This window comes from Marmota flaviventris, chromosome 17, assembly GCF_047511675.1.
Source record: "Marmota flaviventris isolate mMarFla1 chromosome 17, mMarFla1.hap1, whole genome shotgun sequence".
In the NCBI taxonomy this organism is placed as follows: domain Eukaryota; kingdom Metazoa; phylum Chordata; class Mammalia; order Rodentia; family Sciuridae; genus Marmota; species Marmota flaviventris.
In genome coordinates, this window is record NC_092514.1 from 62344208 (window position 1) to 62365654 (window position 21447).

At 42.4% G+C, this 21447-nt stretch overlaps 3 protein-coding genes across 6 annotated transcripts in view; 2 read left to right on the forward strand and 1 right to left on the reverse strand.

Moving 5' to 3' along the window:
- The window catches only part of LOC139702515 (leucine-rich repeat-containing protein 37A-like), a 38538-nt gene extending 36430 nt beyond the window's left edge, over positions 1 to 2108 (forward strand). The window contains 4 exon segments of the mRNA XM_071603861.1: positions 107 to 156; positions 1571 to 1622; positions 1703 to 1845; positions 1947 to 2108. Of these exon segments, the coding sequence (XP_071459962.1) occupies positions 107 to 156; positions 1571 to 1622; positions 1703 to 1845; positions 1947 to 1995 (294 nt within the window). The 3' untranslated portion in view covers positions 1996 to 2108.
- Positions 1 to 19202, reverse strand: part of Wipf2 (WAS/WASL interacting protein family member 2) — a 117252-nt gene extending 98050 nt beyond the window's left edge. The window contains exons 1-5 of one of the 4 annotated variants that reach the window (XM_071603957.1): positions 19052 to 19202; positions 18452 to 18621; positions 17782 to 17874; positions 14908 to 15021; positions 12079 to 12224 (exon numbers count right to left, since the gene is read on the reverse strand). The gene's annotated coding sequence lies outside the window, so the exon portion shown is untranslated. The remainder of the gene's footprint in view (positions 1 to 12078; positions 12225 to 14907; positions 15022 to 17781; positions 17875 to 18451; positions 18622 to 19051) is intronic. The other 3 variants (XM_071603958.1, XM_071603959.1, XM_071603962.1) reach the window with 3 other exon arrangements.
- A 286-nt stretch (positions 19203 to 19488) lies between these two features.
- LOC114108463 (pleckstrin homology domain-containing family M member 1) overlaps positions 19489 to 21447 on the forward strand; it is a 45481-nt gene continuing 43522 nt past the window's right edge. Inside the window, exon 1 of the mRNA XM_071603939.1 lies at positions 19489 to 19583. The gene's annotated coding sequence lies outside the window, so the exon portion shown is untranslated. The remainder of the gene's footprint in view (positions 19584 to 21447) is intronic.

A 21447-nucleotide genomic window follows, 5' to 3' on the forward strand; every position in this document is an offset into this window, starting at 1 on the left:
TTATCTCACTGGGTAGATAAGACTTAAAATAAATATAAGGAATGAATAGAGACTTGGAGATTAGTGGTCATTGTGATACTTATGACTGTATTTTCTTCCAAAACAGATTTATTCCCATAAAACAGCACCACAAGATGATGAAGAAAAGTCCTTAAGGTAACTATGAGCCTGGCAGTATTTAAATGAGAATTTTATTTTATTTTTAATATTTATTTTTTAGTTGGACACAATATCTTTATTTATTTTTACGTGGTGCTGAGGATCGAACCCAGGATCGCACATGCTAGGCGAGCGCTCTACCGCTGAGCCACAACCCCAGCCCCTAAATGAGAATTTTAGAACTCATCTATTTCAATCTTAACAGTGAGGAAACTGCTAAAGGCAGGAAGAATACTTCCTCTCATGTCTCCCCTGGCTCCAGGAAAACTAGTTTCCCAGCCTGCTGAGGTCAAAGGCACTAGCAGGGATGCATCTGCTGTCTCCAGTCCTTAAGGAAAGAGAGTGGAGGGCAAGAGGTTTGGGCTGTGCCTGCTCCCACTGTTCACGTGCATCAGACTCAGCTGGAGCCCTTCTTTGAGGCTTTCAGGGACAGGGAAGACCTTGGGTCATTAGCGTGCTGTGCTATTCCCCTTCCAGGCTGGCGGAAGTAGAAGTAGAATGTATGAGTCCTTCCTCCAGGTGGTAGGAAAACTTTACCTTCTTGCCTTACTGGTCACCTTCTCACCCCCACTCTCTATTCCTTTTACCTAGATTTCATAGAATTTTAACAGGGAGCTTAGAAATAGTAGTTTGTCTCTTCCTTTTATAATAAGAAACGGAGAATAAGAAAGGGAAAATATCTTACCCTGTGGTCACAGTTAGTGTCAGAAAATGGTTCCTTTCCAGCTAGGTACTTCTCCATTAATTATACCCACACTTGGGCTGTGAGCAACATTTGATATTGTGAATTAGTAGACACATTTCAATGTAAACATCAGCAATGTTTGAAACAATGCACAGGTTTTTTTTTCCTATTGTTTTTTGTTATGTATATGTCTAAACTGATTTTACAACTCAATCATAAGTGACAGCCTGCAATATGGAAATCAGTGAGCTAGACAACTTTACTAATTGGACTTTGGTATTTACTTGATGTCATTCAACTTGTAGGATAAAGCAGCTAGGAAATAGAAACACCTTCTCCCTCAAGAGCCACCCTGCTCCCCACCCCAAAATGATGATACATGTTGAGATTTAAGTCCAAAGAGGACTGATGTGAAAGGCTCTGGAGAGAGTAAAACACTTCAGCCCAGTATGGTTGTGTACTGTACAAGGTACTTAGCCAAGAGGGTAAGCAGAGTTGCTAATCCTGCCTATGCTCATGTGGCTCTTTGGGAACATACATAGAGAGTTCTGGTAGCCCAGCATGCAGGGAATTGTTTTTAGGACCCCAGGTCTAGCATGATTTTGCTCATTGTGCTTATGAACTAAGGTATAGGCTTTGTCCTAAAAAGACCAAAGGTGCACATTACAAAAAGACATGAAAAATGGCATCCATCACTAATTGTCTTGTGCATGTGTTTCCCCCCAGGAGCTGTTTCGGGTTTCTGTGTAGGAGAAGCTCAACGGAAAGTGAAAATCAGGTAAATCTGAAGAGAACCCAGTGCTGTGGCCAGGGAAGGCAGCAGGAAGCAGAATTAATGTTCCACTTTCTGTTTTCTAGGAGGGCTTTTTCTGGTTAAGGCAGCCACTTTGGCTTAGAGATACGTACAGACCTCTCAATGCCACACGTAAGAAAAACATGGCACAGAAGCTACATGACAAGGACTCCTCTGATGAGGATGAGATTTTCAATAAGGATGCTGGGTAAGTGACTGGGGGTGATATAAAATTCTCAAGTGAAGAGGTAAGGAAAAGCTTAATTGCTCCTTTCAAGAGTAACAACCTTGGCTTTGTTCTTCTCCCAGGGATGAAGCCCCATCACAGACCTCTGCTCCTACTGAGGGCGGAGAGTAAATCTGTCTTGCCTCAAGCGACTGGCAAATTTTATTTTCTAATATTGGCTTCTCATCAGTGCTTGTAAAATACTTTTTTTTTCTCATATTAAAAGGTACAAAATTCACAACCAATCCTAGCCATGTGGTAAAAAGTAACATGTAAATAGTGAAATATGTGTATATAAACAACAAGGGCATAGGCAAGTAGAGCTGGTCTAGAGCTAGAATCCTCTATGGCAGCCATGCTTCTGTAAGAGGCAGTGTGTGCAGAGTTGGAAAGAGCTTCTAGGCCTCATGCCCCAGTGTAAATAATCATCTTTCAGAGGGCCAGAAAACACATCATCTTCAAGGAGTGTGGATTTCTAAATAAAATACCAGTTGTTCTGGTGCGCTCTTTCTGGTTCAAGAACCAATTGTTTGAAACTTAGTTGACCTCATGCCCATGAAGATCTTCCACCTTCTGGCCCCTCTCATCAGGTATTGGGGTTGCCAGAATATTTGAATCATTGAACTTGCTGCACTGTGGGGCCAAGCTGTGCTTTTCTTCCCAAGCCTTCAAATCATGTGCAAACATATACCCTGTCTTCGTAGGGGATTCTCCACCCTTTAAAAGCTGGTAGAAAATTAATATTGGTTTATTGGTTTTTCATTTTTAAAATGTTGACCCTTGGACATCTAGCAGGATAGGGTAAAGAACATGCTAGAGCAGTAATTTCCCTAGATTTTCCTCCTTGAGCTTTTATTTTGGAAAACATGTATAAAGCTACTTCTCCATTCATATGGACTGCATCAGCCTCTCCTGACCCCACTTAGGGTCACATGTGTACTCAGCTCCCTTCAACTCCATCCAACCCCAAACCTACCCACTTCCTGCCTCATCCAGCACCATCCACAACTACAGGATTACAAGTGATAATTTGCAAAAGATGCAAGCATTCCTCCACTCCCATCTTTAGCAACAAAGTTGGTAATAAATCACATTTAGTGATACCTGTGTTGAGAATCAAGTTTGAATCCTGTTCCCCCAGTGTTGAAGACTGAACACCCAAGAAACTCCAAGGCAAGCACAAAAAGTTTTATTTAAAGAATAGAACAGAGAGAGAGAGGGACAGAGGCTTCTCTGCAGAGGTGGGGGTCCAAGTTGGTGCCTGTTAGCACAAAAAGACCAGGCCAGAAGCAAACTTAAGGGATCATCTCAGCCTTTTATTCAAGAACAAAGTTTCATGCAGGAATAGGCTATGCAGGAATGGGCAACAGGGTCTCTGCGGGACCCATTTTCCTGGTGGAAAAATGAGCCACTGACCAAAGGAGGAGTTTGGGCTTATATAGGCTTATAGAGGTGATTTAATGAGTGTGTCAGTTTGGGCACTCAAGAATTTGGGTTTTTGCAATGGGGATTGGGTCAGTGGCCAGCACCTGGAGAGGATTTATCTTGGAAGAGATTCAAGCTATCAATGTATGGCTTTTTTTTCACTCCCCTTTCCCAGGCCACACCGTCTTCGGGTTTTGATTTTCTATATCTAACAGTGTCCAAGAGAGTGGCAGTGTCCTGCGCTTTTACACATTTCAGGTTTCCTTCTCATACCCCCCTTCCTCCCCTTATCTTGCCTATATGACCAGAATGTGGGAAAGGAGCCTTCCAGGGGTACAGGCAGGAAGCGGGATGTCGCAGGGTGGGGAGCATTCATTGACAGCTCTTTGCAGGGAGGATCCTTGGCAATAGGTTGGAGGAAAGGTAGGTATTAGTATTTTATTTCCTCTTGAATCAGCCCCCGTTTTCCCAACCCAATCATTTATCACCTGCATTGCCTGTTCTTTTGCTTCCCCCCTTCAACCAATCCCCCCTCTGAGAATGGAGCCCTTTCTGCAATAAGGGGAAATGATTGATGACTGCTCTGGCTGCTGTGGGCTGAGAGGGGTGACGGGGGTAAGCCATTTGGGTTTCCCTTTTAGAAATGTTTTGAGTTCCAATTGAGGGTCGATGTTAAAAGTTTGGTTTTGGAAGCAACAGATTTTAAAGTCATGGAGAGGTAGATGCTTCTGTGAGAAAAAGATGAGTACTGGAATAAGATTAATATGAAAAAAATGTCACGGCATCTGGAACATGTCAATGAATATCATAATGCTGATAGAAATCAGTAATCTCTCACCAGGAGGTGTAAGATCTAAGAAGTTGATCTTATAACAAGGCCAGTGAGGGACATGACCTCTATTTGGGAATGTAAATCTTTAAGGATATTAGTTACATTGCCAGAGTTAAAGAATGGAAACTCAACACTTAGTTTTTATAATGTCATGGATGCCCCATAAGATGTAGTTTTCTAATTATGTAGTTTTCTGATTTTTATGTTTAGTAGAGATCCAGTTATTTCTGTCACTTAAGGCTAGATAATCATACTAGCAAACAGATCAGGCCTACTTGTGTAGAAAGTTAGAAAGATTTGTAGCCTTAAATTGACTAATTTTTTAAAAAATAATTTTAGTTGTAGATGGACACAATGCCTTTATTTTGTTTGTTTTTTTAATGTGGTGCTGAGAATCAAACCAAGTGCTTCACACATGCTAGGCAAGTGCCCTACCATTGACTCACAACCCCTGCCCTTAAATTGACTATTGACTAAAAAAACTTCTGACTCTGATAATCTCTTTTGATAATTATTAGGTACTCCTGTCTAAGAATCCCTCTTTTGTAGCCTCCAGTCTTACTTATTCTTGGTGGGGCTAACACAAATGTACATCTTACGTTAAAATAACTATTGTCTTTCCTTTTAAATGCCTGGATAGGGCTATGCTTTTGTTACAACTGTTTTAGCTGGTCAAATTGACTTTGTTCTTATCTATTGTTATGAGTCAGCTGAGGGCTGGGGTTGTAGCTCAGTGATAGAACGCTTGCCTAGCTGGGGTTTGATCCTAAGCACCACATAAAAATAAATGAATAAAGTTTTTTTTCTTTAAAAAAAAAAAAAAGAGTTAGCTGAGTTCCCTCAGGGGGGGTCGCTCTTGGGAACTTGACAGCAGCCTCTTAGTTCCTTTAGTGCTATCTGCCACAATGGGTGAGGGTCTTGTTGACCATAGGGCTTCCCTTGGAAGCATCATGGATATCTCCCTCTACAATGACCCTCCTCTTTGCAGCATGTGCATTGGTTGGCTTTCTGTTCTCCAGGGTCTCATTAATCCCTCTGATCAGAATGTCATGTGACCCAAAGTCTCAAAAGCCCTTAGAGAAGTCCCCTTATTCCCTGTGTTCAAGCTGACCTAACAGGGCAAGAGCCAAATATCAGCTCTTTTCTTTCCTGGCCCTTTTACTTCCTTAACTTTAGTCTCTAAGCTTTGATCTTAAACATCCCAGCAAGCTAGTTTCACTAGTCTCAAAGTAAAAGTACTGGGTTTTAACTTGAATATCTATACCTTTAACAATTATTTACCCCTTATATTTAATTGGGATCAGTATTAGTACTGGAAGTTAGCCTTATATCCTGTTTGTCCTGTAGGTGATGGCCTATTCTCTCAAATTAACTCAGGTTGTTACATTAGAAATTATACTTTTGTAAGGCACTAGCAGATAACAATTATAAAGTTTGTATTTTCCTTAAAATACAAAATGAAATTAGCAAGAGTAAAAACATATTTAGTTTGTATAATAGCTATGAACTAAGAAACATAGTTTTTGTAAAACATAATTTTTATAATCCCAGAACTTTTCTTTAAACTTTAGTTTGAAGAATACCAGTTTGGTAAAATGTTCTTCTAAACCTTATATCTAAAAGATTTGTATACTTGGAAGATATGAATACATTTAGTATACAAAGAGGCCAGTAACAGCACCACAATTACATTGATGTTCTTATATTAACTAAGTTTAGCTTTTAAAGAAAAATTCAGAATCTGTAATGTAGTATAATACTCTAAAATAACAGTTGTTGTTTAACCAGAGTTGTATAAACCGTAATTCCTTTAAGACTAATTCCTCTAAATAATAAAACTTAACAGACATAAGAAATTATCTTGATAAGAACAGATTAATGTTTTAATATTTGACCTTAGGGGAAAACCTTGAATAACTTTAACTGATTGTGCTGCTTATATATATAACTAAGTTTTACACTAACTTTCTGAAATTTGCCCTCTATAAACCTTTTGCAACTTACTTAGACATTTTACAACTTTTTACTTTACCATCCAGAAACATTTCTTTTTCCTTCAACTTTCATATTAAAACATATATCTATTTCCTAGTTGTTGACCCCTTTTAAAAATTCATTCTGAAACAACCCTTATAAAATTTTTTTAATTTAGATAAATTATTTTAATAAGATGAAATACTTTTATGTTCTTATAGTACTTTAATTGAAACCCAACTGAAACCTCTTATACTGTTTGTGTACAAATTAACACTTGCTAGAACCTTAACTCTTAGTAACCTTGTTTTTAGTGAAGACACAGAAACAAAGCAATCCATTTTCCATTTACTAATTTATGAAAACACATTTAATGTTTAAATATATTACCTTATAGAATTTAAGAAGTCAAGAGTACTTGATTTTGATTTTTTTTTTTTTTTTTTTTTTTTTTTTTGGTACCAGGGATTGAACTCAGGGGTACTTGACCACTGAGCCACATCCCCAGCCCTATTTTGTATTATATTTAGAAACAGGGTCTCAACTGAGTTGCTTAGTGCCTCAATTTTGCTGAGGCTGGCTTTGAACTCATGATTTTCCTGCCTCAGCCTCCTGAGTTGCTGGAATTACAGGCATGTGCCAATGTACCTAGCTTAATTTTATATTTAGCCGTTGATGTTTTAGCACTTTAACTTTGTAAATTTATCAGATGTCTCTAAGAAACACATTTATAAAGATTAATCCCATTGATGATAAATCTAATTTACTCATTTCTAACTGTAAAAACCAATATTAGACAAGTATAGTGAATGTACTATCCATCTCTTCCTTGTTGAAGAAAAATCCTAAAAGCAATGGATGTTACGTTGTACACATTTCATAGAAACTAACACTCTGTTAATTATCTGACCACCTAGAAAAACTTGTGAGTTAGCAATTTTACTGGTAGTGCTGGGAACTGAACCCACAGCCTTGTATATGCAATGCAAATGCTCTACCAACTAAGCTATATCCCCAGCCCCATTAGTTAGCAATTTTAAAGACATCTTTATTCTCATCCATTTTTAAATTGAGCCCTTTTTTTTAAGTCACATGAACTAAAAAAGATATTTGGATCCATTTTTCTTCTAAATGTTGATTTAGTACTCATTTATCTATATGCCAATGTACATGATATGTATGATATGTACATGGACATAAGCACACATATTGTAGGCACAATACAATACACAGGTGTGCACATACATAAAACAGACAGGAAACAAAGATCTTATAGCTGTGTGGAGGTAGATTTCCACAGGCAGGAGGCAACGCTGCAGATATTTATTAAAAACTCTATTAGATTTGACCTGTTAGAAATTAAAATAGAGCCTATCAGACTTTTACATTATGATTTAAACATAGGGTAGGCCTAGACACTTGGAAATACTATGTGTGAAGTCTGGCAGCCATGGTGGACACTGAAATCAAAGGTTCAGGTGGCCACTTGTCCTTAATGACTATTAGATTTATTACCAACACCTCCATATATAAATCCTTTTTAGGATTTTGTGAAGGAGATTTTCCCAATGCATTTGAGAGCTAACCCTTGAAAATTGGCCTCTAAACAAAAACAGATTGTAAAAAACAAATTCAATAGTTAAATAAAATAAGATTGATCCGAGGGCCGGGATTATGGCTCAGTGGCAGAGTGCTTTCTTAGCGTGCATAAAGCACTGGGTTCGATCCCCAGTACCACACATAAAAGTACAAATAAAATTAAAGGCATTGTGTCCATCTACAACTAAAAAAGATATTTTAAAAAAGACTGATCAGAAAAATATATTAATTTAAGCACACAGGATCAAACGTAAAAACAGGAATTCTATTTAAAAAAAAAAAAAAAAAGACACGGCCATAATTACTCTAGTAAAAGAGAAAGCAGAACATCTTTATCAGATCAGTGTGCTCTTCTGGCTCAGATTAGAGTCAGTTCAGATACTGAAAAAATTAGAGAGCTCTGAAATCCTTAGTAATGATTTTCGAGGTAAAGAGGTCTTATATATGTATGAGATCCCCGTGCTGTAGTGTTTAGGGAGGAACTTGTTAAGAAAGCAACATGGTAGACGGCAAGAAGAGATAAGATTGCCAGCCATTTAGGTCCCACAAGCAACTTGAGTTTAAAAGTGATACTTTCCCCTCCCCCTCCCCCTCCCCCTTTGGTCTCAACCATTTCTCTACAAGCCTTGTGAATCTTGCAAGCTCTGTAGGCCTCCACAATTTACATTTCAGATGCAAGTCTTGGAGAGATCAAGATCTGACAGAAGTTAAGTAAGGGAAGATGCTGTTTTGAGCTTGAGAGGCAAACCTCATGCATAGGGCATTTTAACTGCTTTTCTTCTGGAGTCCCTTTTTTCATTCCCCCTGTAATCAGGCCAGGTTTGGATGTGGAAAATTATGAGACATTATCTCCCAACAATATTTGAGGACAAGGCTCTCCTCTGAACAACAAAATGAACCAATAAAAGAGCAGAACCCATAGGTGCCTGCACCAAGGAACTGTCCCCCCAGTGCTGGAGCCTCTAGCGTTCAGCGGTTTCCACCCCTCCTTCCATGCATGACCTCTGGATTTAACTGCTGCCTTACCAGTCTGGTCATAACCCACATGCTTTTTCATGGGTGGCCATGAAAAAAAATGCAAGCCTCTGGATTATCTACCCTTACCATGTGACTTGTAATTCCCTGGGAGAACATGGAACCCCTTTTTGTAGTGAATCTTGATCTGTGTTGAGCCTCCCATTAGTTAATGAACTTTGAAGGAGAGGAGATTTGGCCTCACTTAGCATGGAGGATTGGTGCAATTTGGGCTTTTTAAATAAGGTCTGAGAAGTCCTTAGGCCTGCACATAGGAAACTCAGATTATTTTCTTCCTTTTTACGGAACAGGCTGAGCTGTAAAATGGTATTAAAATTTATATTTCCTGCCTGGGCATGATGGTGTACACCTATAATACCAGTGGCTCTGTTGTAGGGACAAACGAGGCAGGACACCGAAGACAGCAGGAAACAGTTTTGTTTGGCTGCATACAGTTTCAGAGGGCACAGCTTTTGCTGTAATCAATTAATCCCCTGAACCCCAAGTTCAGGGAGTTTCAGAGTTTTATACCCAGCATGTAAGGGGAAGGGCTCAGAAGTTCACAGTCTGCAAAAGTTCATATAAAAGCAGCTTTTTCTTTCACTGTTCTGGGCAAGTTAATTCTTCAAGGACAACACCTGAAAAGGGGAGAGCTTCTTCTCCCTCTTCTTTCCTCCCCCTGCCAGCTGTTACCATGGAGCCCATTTATAACTTATCTTAAAAATGTAGACATCTCTGTGAAACCCCAGCTCAAGGCCAGAGGCCTTGTTTGCACATTTCTACAAAGTACTATACTGGATATGTTTGTGAAAAACTAGTAAGGGGGGGTGTCCAGCACCTGGAGTGCTGGTATCTTCTTCGCCAGTGGCCAAGTAAAACAGGGCAACATGAAAATAGGAAGTTTATCTACATTGGACTCTTTCGCAGAGACTCTTTTGCTGACAGTCCTAAAATCAGCCATGGCGAAGAGGGCTTTTCTGTGGAGAAAGGGGGTGCCACTTTAGCTCAAGAATTCAAAGCCAGCCTTAGCTATGGCAAGTTGCTAAGCAACTTAGTGAGACCCTGTCTCTAAATAAAATATAATAGGGCTGAGGATGTGACTCAGTGGTTGAGTGCCCCTGGGTTCAATCCCCAGTACAAAAAAAAAAAAAGAAAGAAAGAAAATAAAATTTCTATTTCCTTCTGATGGCCATGGTTCTCTATTTGATAAAGACCAGGTTTTTGAGACCAGGTTTGGCAGCAGAAGAACACTGGGATAAAGACTGGAATAAAGAATTTATACTGATTGTAGGCCAAAGGAATCTTCAGAGGGCTGTGTGTATAAATCTCCCTTTTTGCAGTCAAAGAAGCTCAAAGAGCACACAGGAGCACAGAAACAACGGAAATTCCTAGAGGCTTGTAAAGGCTGTGAACAAAGGGAACCTAGACATTTCCTTATAAATCATTCCATGTTCCTCTCTCAACCCTGGAGTCTGAACAGCTAGAAGTTACTATTTTGCATATTTATGTTACTTCAAATTTGACATACACAATGAGGCTTAGAGAATGCTTTTTAGTATCACTATCTCAAGTGTGTACAATTCTTATTAATCTCAAATGCTACTCTAACCATCGTTCTAAAGTAAAACTCCTGAGAGAGTGTCTGCCTTTCCTAGCTCATCCTAAATGGGGCTGAGTTTGTGCCAGTGTCCAGAATCTCTGTCTGTCCAGTCTGTGGACGAGCTATGTGTCATTGGACCAAGTATGCACCCCTCACTGAAAGGGTGCATACATGTAGAAGAGGAGGAGTGTCCAGGACCAGGTGGTACAAAACATGGCTGCCTCCATTTTACCAAGGGGTAAATAACAGCTCAGAAGACCAGATCTTAACTGAATCCTGAATAATAGTGTAATACCAGATTCGTGGGACCCCAGTAGACCTCCAGGAACTGAATCGATGCAATCACACAAGAGTCTTTATTGCAAGCTCGAGCCTGGACTCACAACCGTTTCCGATGCAGCGGTCCCAGGGAGTGAGTCCCGGTCCTTTGTCCAGTGAGATTTTATAGGTTTTGGGAGGATACTCTATGCATCACAACATCACACAGCAAATCATTCAATACCGCGGGACAGTCAACAACTCTTAACATTGATTAGCACATTCACTGGCGGGAACAAGTTGGGTAGGGGTGATTGGTTAGTAGTTTTGGGAGGATACTCTATGCATCACAACATCACACAGCAAATCATTCAATACCGCGGGACAGTCAACAACTCTTAACATTGATTAGCACATTCACTGGCAGGAACAAGTTGGGTAGGGGTGATTGGTTAGTACAAGAGGGGGATTCCTTTCAACTGATTGGTTTAGGCCACGAGGGGTGTACGTGCTAAACTACATGGTTTCCCAACATGTTATCAACCACCATAAACTACTGGGGGGTCATCTGACATCCCAGGTATTTTCCCTGTCTCATGCTGATTGGTGGTCTCTAGGGGATTGCTGTGGGTCTTCACCTAGCCTAATAAGTCAGGGACACCTGGCTCCACAGATCTGTCCTGTTATTTACAAACAACTCAGCACGGTGGGTATGTGCTTAGGAGTGCTCTGTGGGTTTTTCCAAAGACAAGGGTCACACCTCCTTCCTTAGGACAGGTCTTGAGGTAGAAGCTGCTGTTATTTTTCAAAAATGGAGTCACATCAGTTTCTCAATAGAAGTGGATACAAGGCCAGTGGCTAACGCATTTAATGAAAACTGTAATTCCAGTAAAATATGTCAGACAAATGAGACATTTTTTTCAAAGAAGATAAATCAGTCACAGTGGCACACAGGAGGATCACAAGTTTGAAGTCAGCCTCAGCAACTTAGTGAGACCCTGTCTCAAAATGAAAAATGAAAAGGGTTGGGGATAGAGCTCAGTGGTTGTCGCAATGGGCACAAGGTGCGACTTATGCGGTTGAGGGGGAGAAATAAAGAATGTCCACGTGCTTCTGCCCTTTTCAATGTTTTATTCACTCAAATCAATAATTTCACTCTAGGGCTGGGATTGTGGCTCAGTAGTAGAGTGCTCGCCTAGCATGTGCAAGGCCCGGGTTCAATCCTCACACCACATAAAAATAAAAAAAGATATTAAAAAAATTTCACTCTATAGGTTCTTAATCAAGAAAACAATCCTTAATGCTTAAGGCACTGCAATAGACAATCAATTCACAGCAAACAATTCTAGATTAATTCATTCACAGCAAACAATTCTAGATAATTAATTCTAAGCACTGCAAACACACTAATCATGACAGGCTAATGGCAGACATTCCCTCTGCATGCTAAGTTCAAGTGTCAGATCAAAAGTCTCAAGCCTTAGACTTTTAAGTCCAGCAGATGCACACTCACTCAGACCATGGTGATCAGATCAGGAACCAAGGCAGGCTTCTGGGGTGGAGCTGACTGCTAGTTGAGGTTGAGGAGAGGGTTGTAGGGAGAAGTTGCAACTCTCACCAGGGTCAAGATGTGGCTGTAGAGTTTGAGAGCGGTGAGACCTGCAGAGGATCAGGCAAACAATGACAAGTGATGGGATGTCAGTCCAAGTCCTCATCAAGCTCTCCAGCTTCTGTGTATCAGTATTGGCTGGATAAATGTCTGTTCATTTGCTCTATTATTTATACTATATTTGGGGGCTTTCGACCCCCCTTTCAATCCTTATCAGCTGCCACTGGATTTCTCAGTGACATCATTTACTCTGGGATTAAAACTTCTGGTTTGGGGGCTGCAGTTGTGGCTCAGCAGTAGAGCGCTTGCCTAGCACATGTGAGGCCATGAGTTCGATCCTCAGCCCCACATGGAAATAGATAAAGATATTGTGTCCAACTACAACTAAAACATAAATATTTAAAAACAAAACATCTGGTGGATCTTTTCGCCTTTCCCAATTATAGGGCACCTTTCCCTCTTCTGCCAGAGGCTTCACTCTGAGTTTATTGAGGTGGGGGCCTGAGGGCCATCCTGGAAGCTCCATTAGGCTGCCTGATGAGACTGCAGGTTTCAAACTGGAGCTTTTAAAATGGAGTTGCTTAGGCTCAGGCCTAAGGCCATCCTCACAGAGTTCTCTAGAGTACTCCTGAGTTTGATCCTCAGCCTGGGGAATAAAACATACAAGAAGAAGGTGATGGAGCTGGGCGAGGTGGCATTCACCTGTAACCCCAGCAGCTCGAGAGGCTGAAGCAGGAGGATCGTGAATTCACAGCCAGCCTCAATAATTTTGCAAGGCCCCGAGCAACTCAGCAAGATCTTGTCTCTAAATTAAAAAATAAAAAGGGCTAGGGATGTGGCTCAGTGGTTAAGCACCCCTGGGTTCAATCCCTGGTACCAAAAAAAAAAAAAAAAAAAAAAAGATGATGATGAAATGGGCCAATGTACTATTGGGCAAAAACTATACAGAAAGGAGGTGTGGGTTCAGGGAGGGAAAGGTCATCTAAGGAGAACCCATGAAAAAGATGCAGCTTGAGCTAAGTCTGGGTTATAAGTCAGACACCGTTTCTGGTATTGGGGTTAAGAGCTGACTAGGACAGAATCTCTTTCCTCAAGGGGCTTCTAGACTGGAAATACTAAGAGGGCTTCATGTAGATGAGGGCCATACCCTGAGGAAGGTGGAGCAAGAAGATAGATAGAGCCTGGGTCTCTGACATATGAACCACCAGACTTTTTATTATTATTTGTATTTATTCTTTTTAGATATACATGACAGTGGAGTGTCTTTTTTTAATTCTTTATTATTTATTTTTAGTCATACATGACAGAAGAAGTGTGGTGTGTCTTTTGACATACATACATGCAGTACAACTTACTCTCGTTAGGATCCCATTCTTTTTTTTTTTTAATATTTTTTAGCTGTCAATGGACCTTTATTTTATTTATTTATATGTGGTGCTGAGAATCAAACCCAGTGACTCACACATGCTAGGCAAGCACTCTACCACTGAGCCACAACCCCAGGCCTAGGATCCCATTCTTGATGTGGAGTACATGATGTAGAGTTACATTAGTCATATGTCACATATGAGCATAGAAAAGTTATGTCCAATTCATTCTGCTGTCTTTTCTACATGATGGTGTGTGTAGGAAACACCAGACTTCTTTATTGGCTTTATTACATGACAACTCAGAGAACATTCTTAACCCACTATTGGGCTGGGTGTCACTTGTAGCAGCTGGACCAACAACCTAATAAAGGAATGGATTAGCGGTTGCTACCAAAACTCCACATTGGAATAAGGATTGCTATCGAAATGCCACATTGGAATAAGGATCCCTGCAGCAGAATCCTGTAGCTGTCTAATATAGATACTTCTCTAATGCTATGCTAACCACTGAGCGGTATCTCTCCCTGCATCTCTGTTCCAAGTGTGCTCATTCTGCAGTCCAGGCTGGAGATGCAGTAGCTGCCTGAGAGATGTACTTCTCCTGGTGAATGCAAAAACACACAAGGGCCAGCAAAACCTCAGCAGGCCTTTTGTACTTTATTTGAAGGGTCAAAGCAAGCCCAAAGCCAGAGGACAGGAAAGGACATTCCCACTACATGGAGACCATGGATGCCAGGAGGGGAGAGAAATTGGGGCCAGTAATTCTCTCGTAGTATGTGATGATCCCTGGTTTGGAGGTTACACAATTTGGACCCACTCTTCTAGTGATCACCTGGAATTGCAGCCTACTGAAAAGAAATGCCACCACTGTGGTGATTCAGCCACCTTCTCAATTAGATCAGGAGTCCTGACAAGGAAAGAATCATGTCTCCTTCCTCTCTACCCTGCTCCTGCTCCCTTTCTCCCAGTGCCTAGCACCATGCCCTGCCCTTAGGGATGACTCAGAAATATTACTGAGTGAATTTTAAACCATTCCTTCATTCTCACCATGTGATTTGTTACAAAAGAGAGACATGTGCTAAGTATTTGCCCCATAAAATGTAAAGAGATTGTGCCATCTGAAGCTGAGATCTGTGCCCAGATCTGACTCATGCCAGTTTTGAATCTGCTACCTCCCGTAGGGACCTCCAGAAGACAGGACTAAACACCAAAACAGGTTAGTGAAATTTCTTTCTCTAGAGGCCATTTGAAACTGGAAAGAGTCTCATCACCTGAAATATCCTAGGAGGAAGGCTGTCTGAAGGCACCAAGCTAGTCAAGGATCCACATGGCTTAAGGACAATTTCAAGACAGTGAGATTTACCTTTAAAGCCCATGCTGCACCAGGCAGTGATGCACACCTATAATCCCAGGGACTCAGGAGGCTGAGGCAGGAAGATCACAAGTTCAAAGCCAGCCTCAGCAACTCAGTGAGATCCTGTCTCAAAATGAAAGATAAAAAGGACTCGGGATGTAGCTCAGTGGTAAAGTGCCCTGGGTTCAATCTCTAGTATTAAAAAAGTATGTAATATTTATGTATAATATGTTTTGCAAATATAAATTCATGCAAATTAAAAATTTATAGTCAACTTCTAAGTCACACTAGCCACACATCAAGGGCTCAATAGTCACATGGCTAATGGCCACCATATCAGATAGCATAGTAGACTATTTTCATCTCTACAATTCTGATGGACATGCTGGTAAGGGTGTTTCAGAGAGGGCAACTGGGAGGCTGCAATATCACTGGGTATTTAACAATGAATTTGAAAAAAATACAAAGTGGGAATTAGGTCACTATACTGGGACAGTGGTTCCCAGGAAATTACCTAAATTTGCCTAAAACAAGCTTATAGACATTATTTTACTTTTACTTTTTTTTTTTTTTTACAAAAAACAGCTTAAACTTTTTAGCTCCTGCCAGTCTCTCTCTCCTCTTAGGAGCTCACAGGCAACAAAGTGAATTAATAAGTAGCAAGGGAACATTAAAGGAAAAATTCAACCAGCTGCCATGCACTGGTTGACATTTTTTCCTCCAAGAAATGTGTGTGGGTCATTGTGATTATATTCCACGTGAATAATCAGCAGCCATAGTTCCTCTTGTTAAGGGTGTTTCCAGTTTTGTTACAGAAATAAGCGTTCATGTACAACTTCCAAACACCATGCCTCCTAAGCAAGTTTGATTATTAGCAAAATAAGGGATGGGGAATCTGCTTGGAAGTAACCTGAATCTAGGCTAATTAGATGGGAACATGGTGGAGAAAACTATAACACCAAACTTTCTCTTAAAGGAAGAATACACATAGACTGGAAGGGGACAGGAAAATAAAGGTTGCCCTACTCAAAAGGTAACCTCTGGAACAGTGATTTCCAATTAATAATTGCAGATCTTTGGAGAGCCCATCACAGCAGGAAGCCTCTGAATGCATGTGTGCACCATGCACTATTTGCAGAGCAAATAAATCCTGTCTGTGTCTCCCAAAAATATAATCACTATATCACTAATAGTAATCATATATTGAATGTATATGCATGTTATCTCATTTAAATCTTACATCTACTTAGAATGGAGATCTTATTCTCCCCAATTTAATAGTTGAAGAATCTGAAGCTGGAGGATAAATAACTTGCCCAAGTTCAAAAAGATAATATATTAGGGCTTTTTTTTTTCCATATGAAAGAAATTCAACTAAAATATGCTTAAATAAAAACATGACATATCAGCTTATATAACAGGAACCCCTAAGGGCTTAAGGCTGGCTGCATCCATCACTCATTGCATCCACTCCCTATCTGCATCTCAGGTCCACTTTCCTCTGTGATAACTTCAGCCTTGAGAGGACTCCTCTTTTTTTTTTTTTTTAATTATTAGTTGTTCAAAACATTACATAGGAGAAGACTCCTCTTATCTGCAAGAATGGTCCAATTCTCCACTGCTGTGGAGGAAATGGCTCAGAGAAAGACCTTCCTCAAAAGGTCTCTGATTGGCCTGTTGGGTCACAGTTCAGGGAAGAGGAGACTCTGATTGGCTGGCCATTGTCTTGCACATATCCTGGGGTGGGGGACTTAAACCTAGCAGAATCACAGTGAGTGAAGGAGGCTCATCCCTAAAGTAAAATAAGAGTGGTACCAAAAGATTGGTCCTTGTCCCCAATGCCACTCCAGTAATGAGGACACAGTTTTAAGAAAAAAGGGAAAAAACAGAGGGGACTCTTGTCCCAGAGGCTACATTCCAGGTATGTCTGATGGGTGTGTGTGTGTGTGTGTGTGTGTGTGTGTGTGTGTGAGAGAGAGAGAGAGAGAGAGAGAGAGAGAGAGAGAGAGAGAATTCACTTGTTAATTTGGGAGATTTCTTAGATCTTCTTGAGCCATCCCCCAAGTCTGAATTACTTTATTCCTATGATTAAAGGTGTGCTCAAAGACAGAAAACTGGGCCTAGGATAGAGAGGAAGAGTAATCCTGTTTCCCCTGAGATCAGGGAAGGGAAAACTAGGGAAGGGGAGAGAAAAAAAAAAAACATGTCTATTTAAAAAATAAGTCTATGTGTGGCTGTGGTGGTACACACCTGTAATCCCAACAGCTCAGGAAGCTGAGGCAGGAGGATCATGTATTTGAAGTCAGCCTCAGCAACTTAACAAGGCCCTAAGCAACTTAACAAGATCCTATCTCCAAAAAAAAAAAAGAGGAAGAGGAGGAGGAAGAGGATGGCTGGGGATGTGGCTCAGTGGTTGATTCCCCTGAGTTTAATCCCTGATACCAAAAAATTTAAAAAAATAATAATAAGTCAATGTGGCAGAGCAGCAAGGGCTATATTCAAAGCATGAAGTGTTACGGGAGGCTCTATTACCAAAAGACAAGGGAATGAGATGAATAATGGAGGATCAAAGACTGAAGCTAGATTGAACTAACCTTTAAAGCACAAACTCAACACTTCTTCACAAGTTCATGGATACTATGCATCTGGAAACCTCTCAAATTCTTTTCTCTGGTTCGATAGTATTTTGCAGGCACCTTTATTATTGTTCCAGTCACAGGGTAACATTTTTTTTCCCCATCTGGAGTCTACCTGGTGCGCTCATGGTCCATTGTGAAATGTTTTGTGGAAATGTGCAATATTTATGTGCATTTGTGCATTGCCCTTTCCTGCCACTTCCTCCATCCTCCCCCATCTTAACTCCAGGCCTTTATATAGCTTCACCTTGTATAGAGCAAGATGAGAAGAGGTAGACAAGCATGGAAACTTTTCAGATATCAGGAGCCTGGAAAATAAGGGACCAGGAAACAGAGACTCCTGAAAAACAGACAAGAGATTATTTTGAGGAATTCCACACAGTTATCCTTTCAACAGCTGAACAAAAATGCAAGGGAATAACTGAGGGACATGAAGTGCTTGATTTAGGGGCAGGACATGCTTCTTCTAAACCACCAATATCTGTCTGTGATGATTATGACCAGAAACAGCTATCCTTTTGCCAAGGTAGGTAAGTTTCCCTAGAAAACACCTTACCTTCCTTCTTGTTTAAAATGAGTTTGACACAAAAGAACAGTTTGTACGTGCGTACTTGTCATCTTCCTACTCAATATCAACTGTAATGAATGAACACTGTGACCCATCTAGCCTGAAACTGAGGGGAGGAGAATTACTGAGCAGGCAGCCCACTAACAAGGTGGGGGACCACACCCAACAGTTGTTTTTATAAATGGAAACAGGAACTGGGCCCCCTAGATTTGTGGAGATATGAGGGCCACCTTCCTTGCCTAGAGGCCAAGGGAGCATAAGACCTCCAACCAAAGTCAGTGTAGCTTCTTTCCAAGAATTGGCCTGTCCCTGGTCACCCTTGTGCTACTCTCTTAGGACGCGCAAGTACCTCTCCTGACCCTAATAATTTACAGTCCATGCTCAGGCCCTAGGCTCCCATTGATCGAAGTTTGCAAGTGTGAAGTGCCCAAAGAACTGTCCCTGGCTCCAAGGGTTCCAGGCGCAGTCGCTGCTCTTGATATTTTTCTTCTAAGTTCATTTGAAAGAGCGATGTCACTTCTACAAGGAAAGAAAACAAACAACTACAAGGCTGGAAGAGGAAAAGCGAACCCCTGGGCTTCAGGTCTTCAGGATTGTGTTGAACACATGAGACTGCCCAGAGAAACCTCAAGGTGATCACGTGGTATTAGGTGCCTTCAAAATAGGTGTGTATTCCCGGCTCTTAAAAGCCAGGAGGAAGGCTCCAATTTGAGCCCAGGCTCTACCCACTGGGTTGGACTGATGCCTTCCGGAGGCAAAGGAAGAGTAGGTATTAAGAGTGGGTATTATTGGTACTACTCAAGTGGACTGTCGTCGGCTTTGTGAGGCTAAGTCACTACCCCAAAGTCGCTCAGTTGATGCCGATCGAGCGGAGTCAGGGACCCAGAAGCCTGGATCTACCAGCGCGGGTCCGACTTGGGCCGGTGTACAGAGATCTAGATCCACTCACCTGCGGATGGGGCTCCGCACCCTCAGGCTTGGAAGAACTCCTGGCCCCGGCCCTCTGATCCTCCGAGCCTCACTATTGACTCCTCGGGCTGGAGGCGGGGCCGGAGCGCCGAACCAACAAGATGGCGTCAGGCGCTGGGGCGCCGCTTCCTGTTGTCAACGGCCAGGAGGCCGCAGCGTCGGTTCCGAGGCTGAGAGGCTGCCGCGGCCAGGAGCGCCCCCAGCCCCGCTCCCTGCTCCTTTTGGTGAGTTAGGGGTCAGTGGGTGAAGAGGGCAGCGCTGGGGCGCCGCTTCCTGTTGTCAATGGCCAGGAGGCCGCAGCGTCGGTTCCGAGGCTGAGGGGCTGCCGCGGCCAGGAGCGCCCCCAGCCCCGCTCCCTGCTCCTTTTGGTGAGTTAGGGGTCAGTGGGTGAAGAGGGCAGCGCTGGGGCGCCGCTTCCTGTTGTCAATGGCCAGGAGGCCGCAGCGTCGGTTCCGAGGCTGAGGGGCTGCCGCGGCCAGGAGCGCCCCCAGCCCCGCTCCCTGCTCCTTTTGGTGAGTTAGGGGTCAGTGGGTGAAGAGGGCAGCGCAGGGGCGGCGGGGCCGTTACGCCAACGGGCAGTAGGTCCTCCAGCCCTCGCGGTGATCCCAGAGATCTTGGTTGCCTGGAGACAGTCCGGCTTCGGAGCCCTCTGCCCTCCCAGCCCGCACCGGGCTCCCACCGTAGCCTTCGGTCCGCGCTGCCACCGCTGGCCTGTTCCGTCCATTTTCTCCTACCCGTGACCCAACCTCAGCTCTTGCTCCCATCTTCTTACCACCGGTCTTGCATAAATGCAGCCTCACTCGTGACCTCTCTTTAACCTAGTTGCAACTCCGATCTGGATGTATCCCTTACCTCCTTTTTATCTAATCCTCACCCCACAACCCCCCTGGCAATCCTAATACTCCGCACAAACCTCCCCTAAATTCACCATTCATGTTTCCCCTTTTCTGGCTCAGCTCTCTCATCCCCAGCTCCCAATGTCTACCCAGCCCCCTAAGGTCTGTTTATCCCAAACGTCTACCTCTCTCCTCCTCTCATGCCCTGTTGAGCTCACCCGCTTCGTGTTAACTCCTCTTTCAGCCTTCTCCCAAATTTTATGTGTAGCTTCTTCACAGACTTTGCTCTTAACTTCCTAGCTCATTATGTATTTCTTTTCCCTCCTCTACCATCGCGAGGAAACCCCATTCCTAAGTCTTTATCTGTCCCCATCTCTAGTTGCCTCAGTTCCTATCACCCTCTTCCTTTTTATTAACAGAGATCCTCCATGTCCTTTCACCTTTTGTCCCCGTAGCAACTCTTCACATCAACTCTGCCCATTCTTCCCTTGACAGCTCCCATTCAGCCTGAAATTGTAGTGCAGAGCTCCCTGCCAACCCCACCAGCTAACCCTGAACAGTCAAGTCTAGGTGCTTGCTCAGAGGTGAGCAGCTTGATAGACCATGCAGCTTGTTTGGTTAATGAGTGCAGGGGAGTAGAGTTCCTCTACTCTTGGGTCAGAGATTTTTTCCTGGTGTCTGGTCCTTTTATTATTATTATTATTATTTATTTTTTAGTGGTACACAATACCTTTATTTTGTTTATTTATTTTTATGTGGTGCTGAGGATCGAACCCAGGGCCTTGCCTGTGCTAGGCGGGCGCTCTACCACTGAGCCACAACCCCAGCCCTGATGTCTGGTCCTTATACCTGTCCCCAGGGATTGTTTTTTCACCGTTCATATTATATTACTTGTGTTGACTGTTGGAATGATAGGTGTCACTGAAATTTCTGCAAGGTGAGAGATGGTCCCTCACCCAGCTCACTCACCCTGGGGCAGATGAAGCCCTTGCTTTCTTTTGACTGGTATTCTGGCTCTGGAAAACCTCAGAGAATGCCAGTGGGGTTGGCTGTAATTACAGAGCCATGGCCATGTGTCTTGTCCTGGCACTTGTGGAGGATCCTGTCCCAGTGCTCCTTGCCAGAGCTGATGGCAGATCAGTTCCAGCACTAAACACAGGGATCACATGGTGTCAGAGGCATGTTACATGTGAACAGTAGAGGTGGTGGGTCCTGAGGAAGCTGAAGTGTAGGTGGGTGCAGAAGCTGTTGAATTGCTTCCTCTTTTCTGTGCTGGGTCATTGAATTTTAGCCATTTGGGTTTCATGAACACAGGAAGCCACATTATCTCACAGTAACTGAGGCAGAGGGATGTTTCTGAGGCACCTAGGGCTCATGCTCAGTGGTTAGTTTCCTGGGGACTTTTTGATGTACATTTCCTCTGAATTCTGATGACCTGGTTTCAGAAGGGTTAGCCATTTGATGGCAATTTGTTTATTTTTTTTTTTTTTGGTGCTGAGATCTAATCCAGGGCCTTGCACATGCTTACACTGAGCTACAC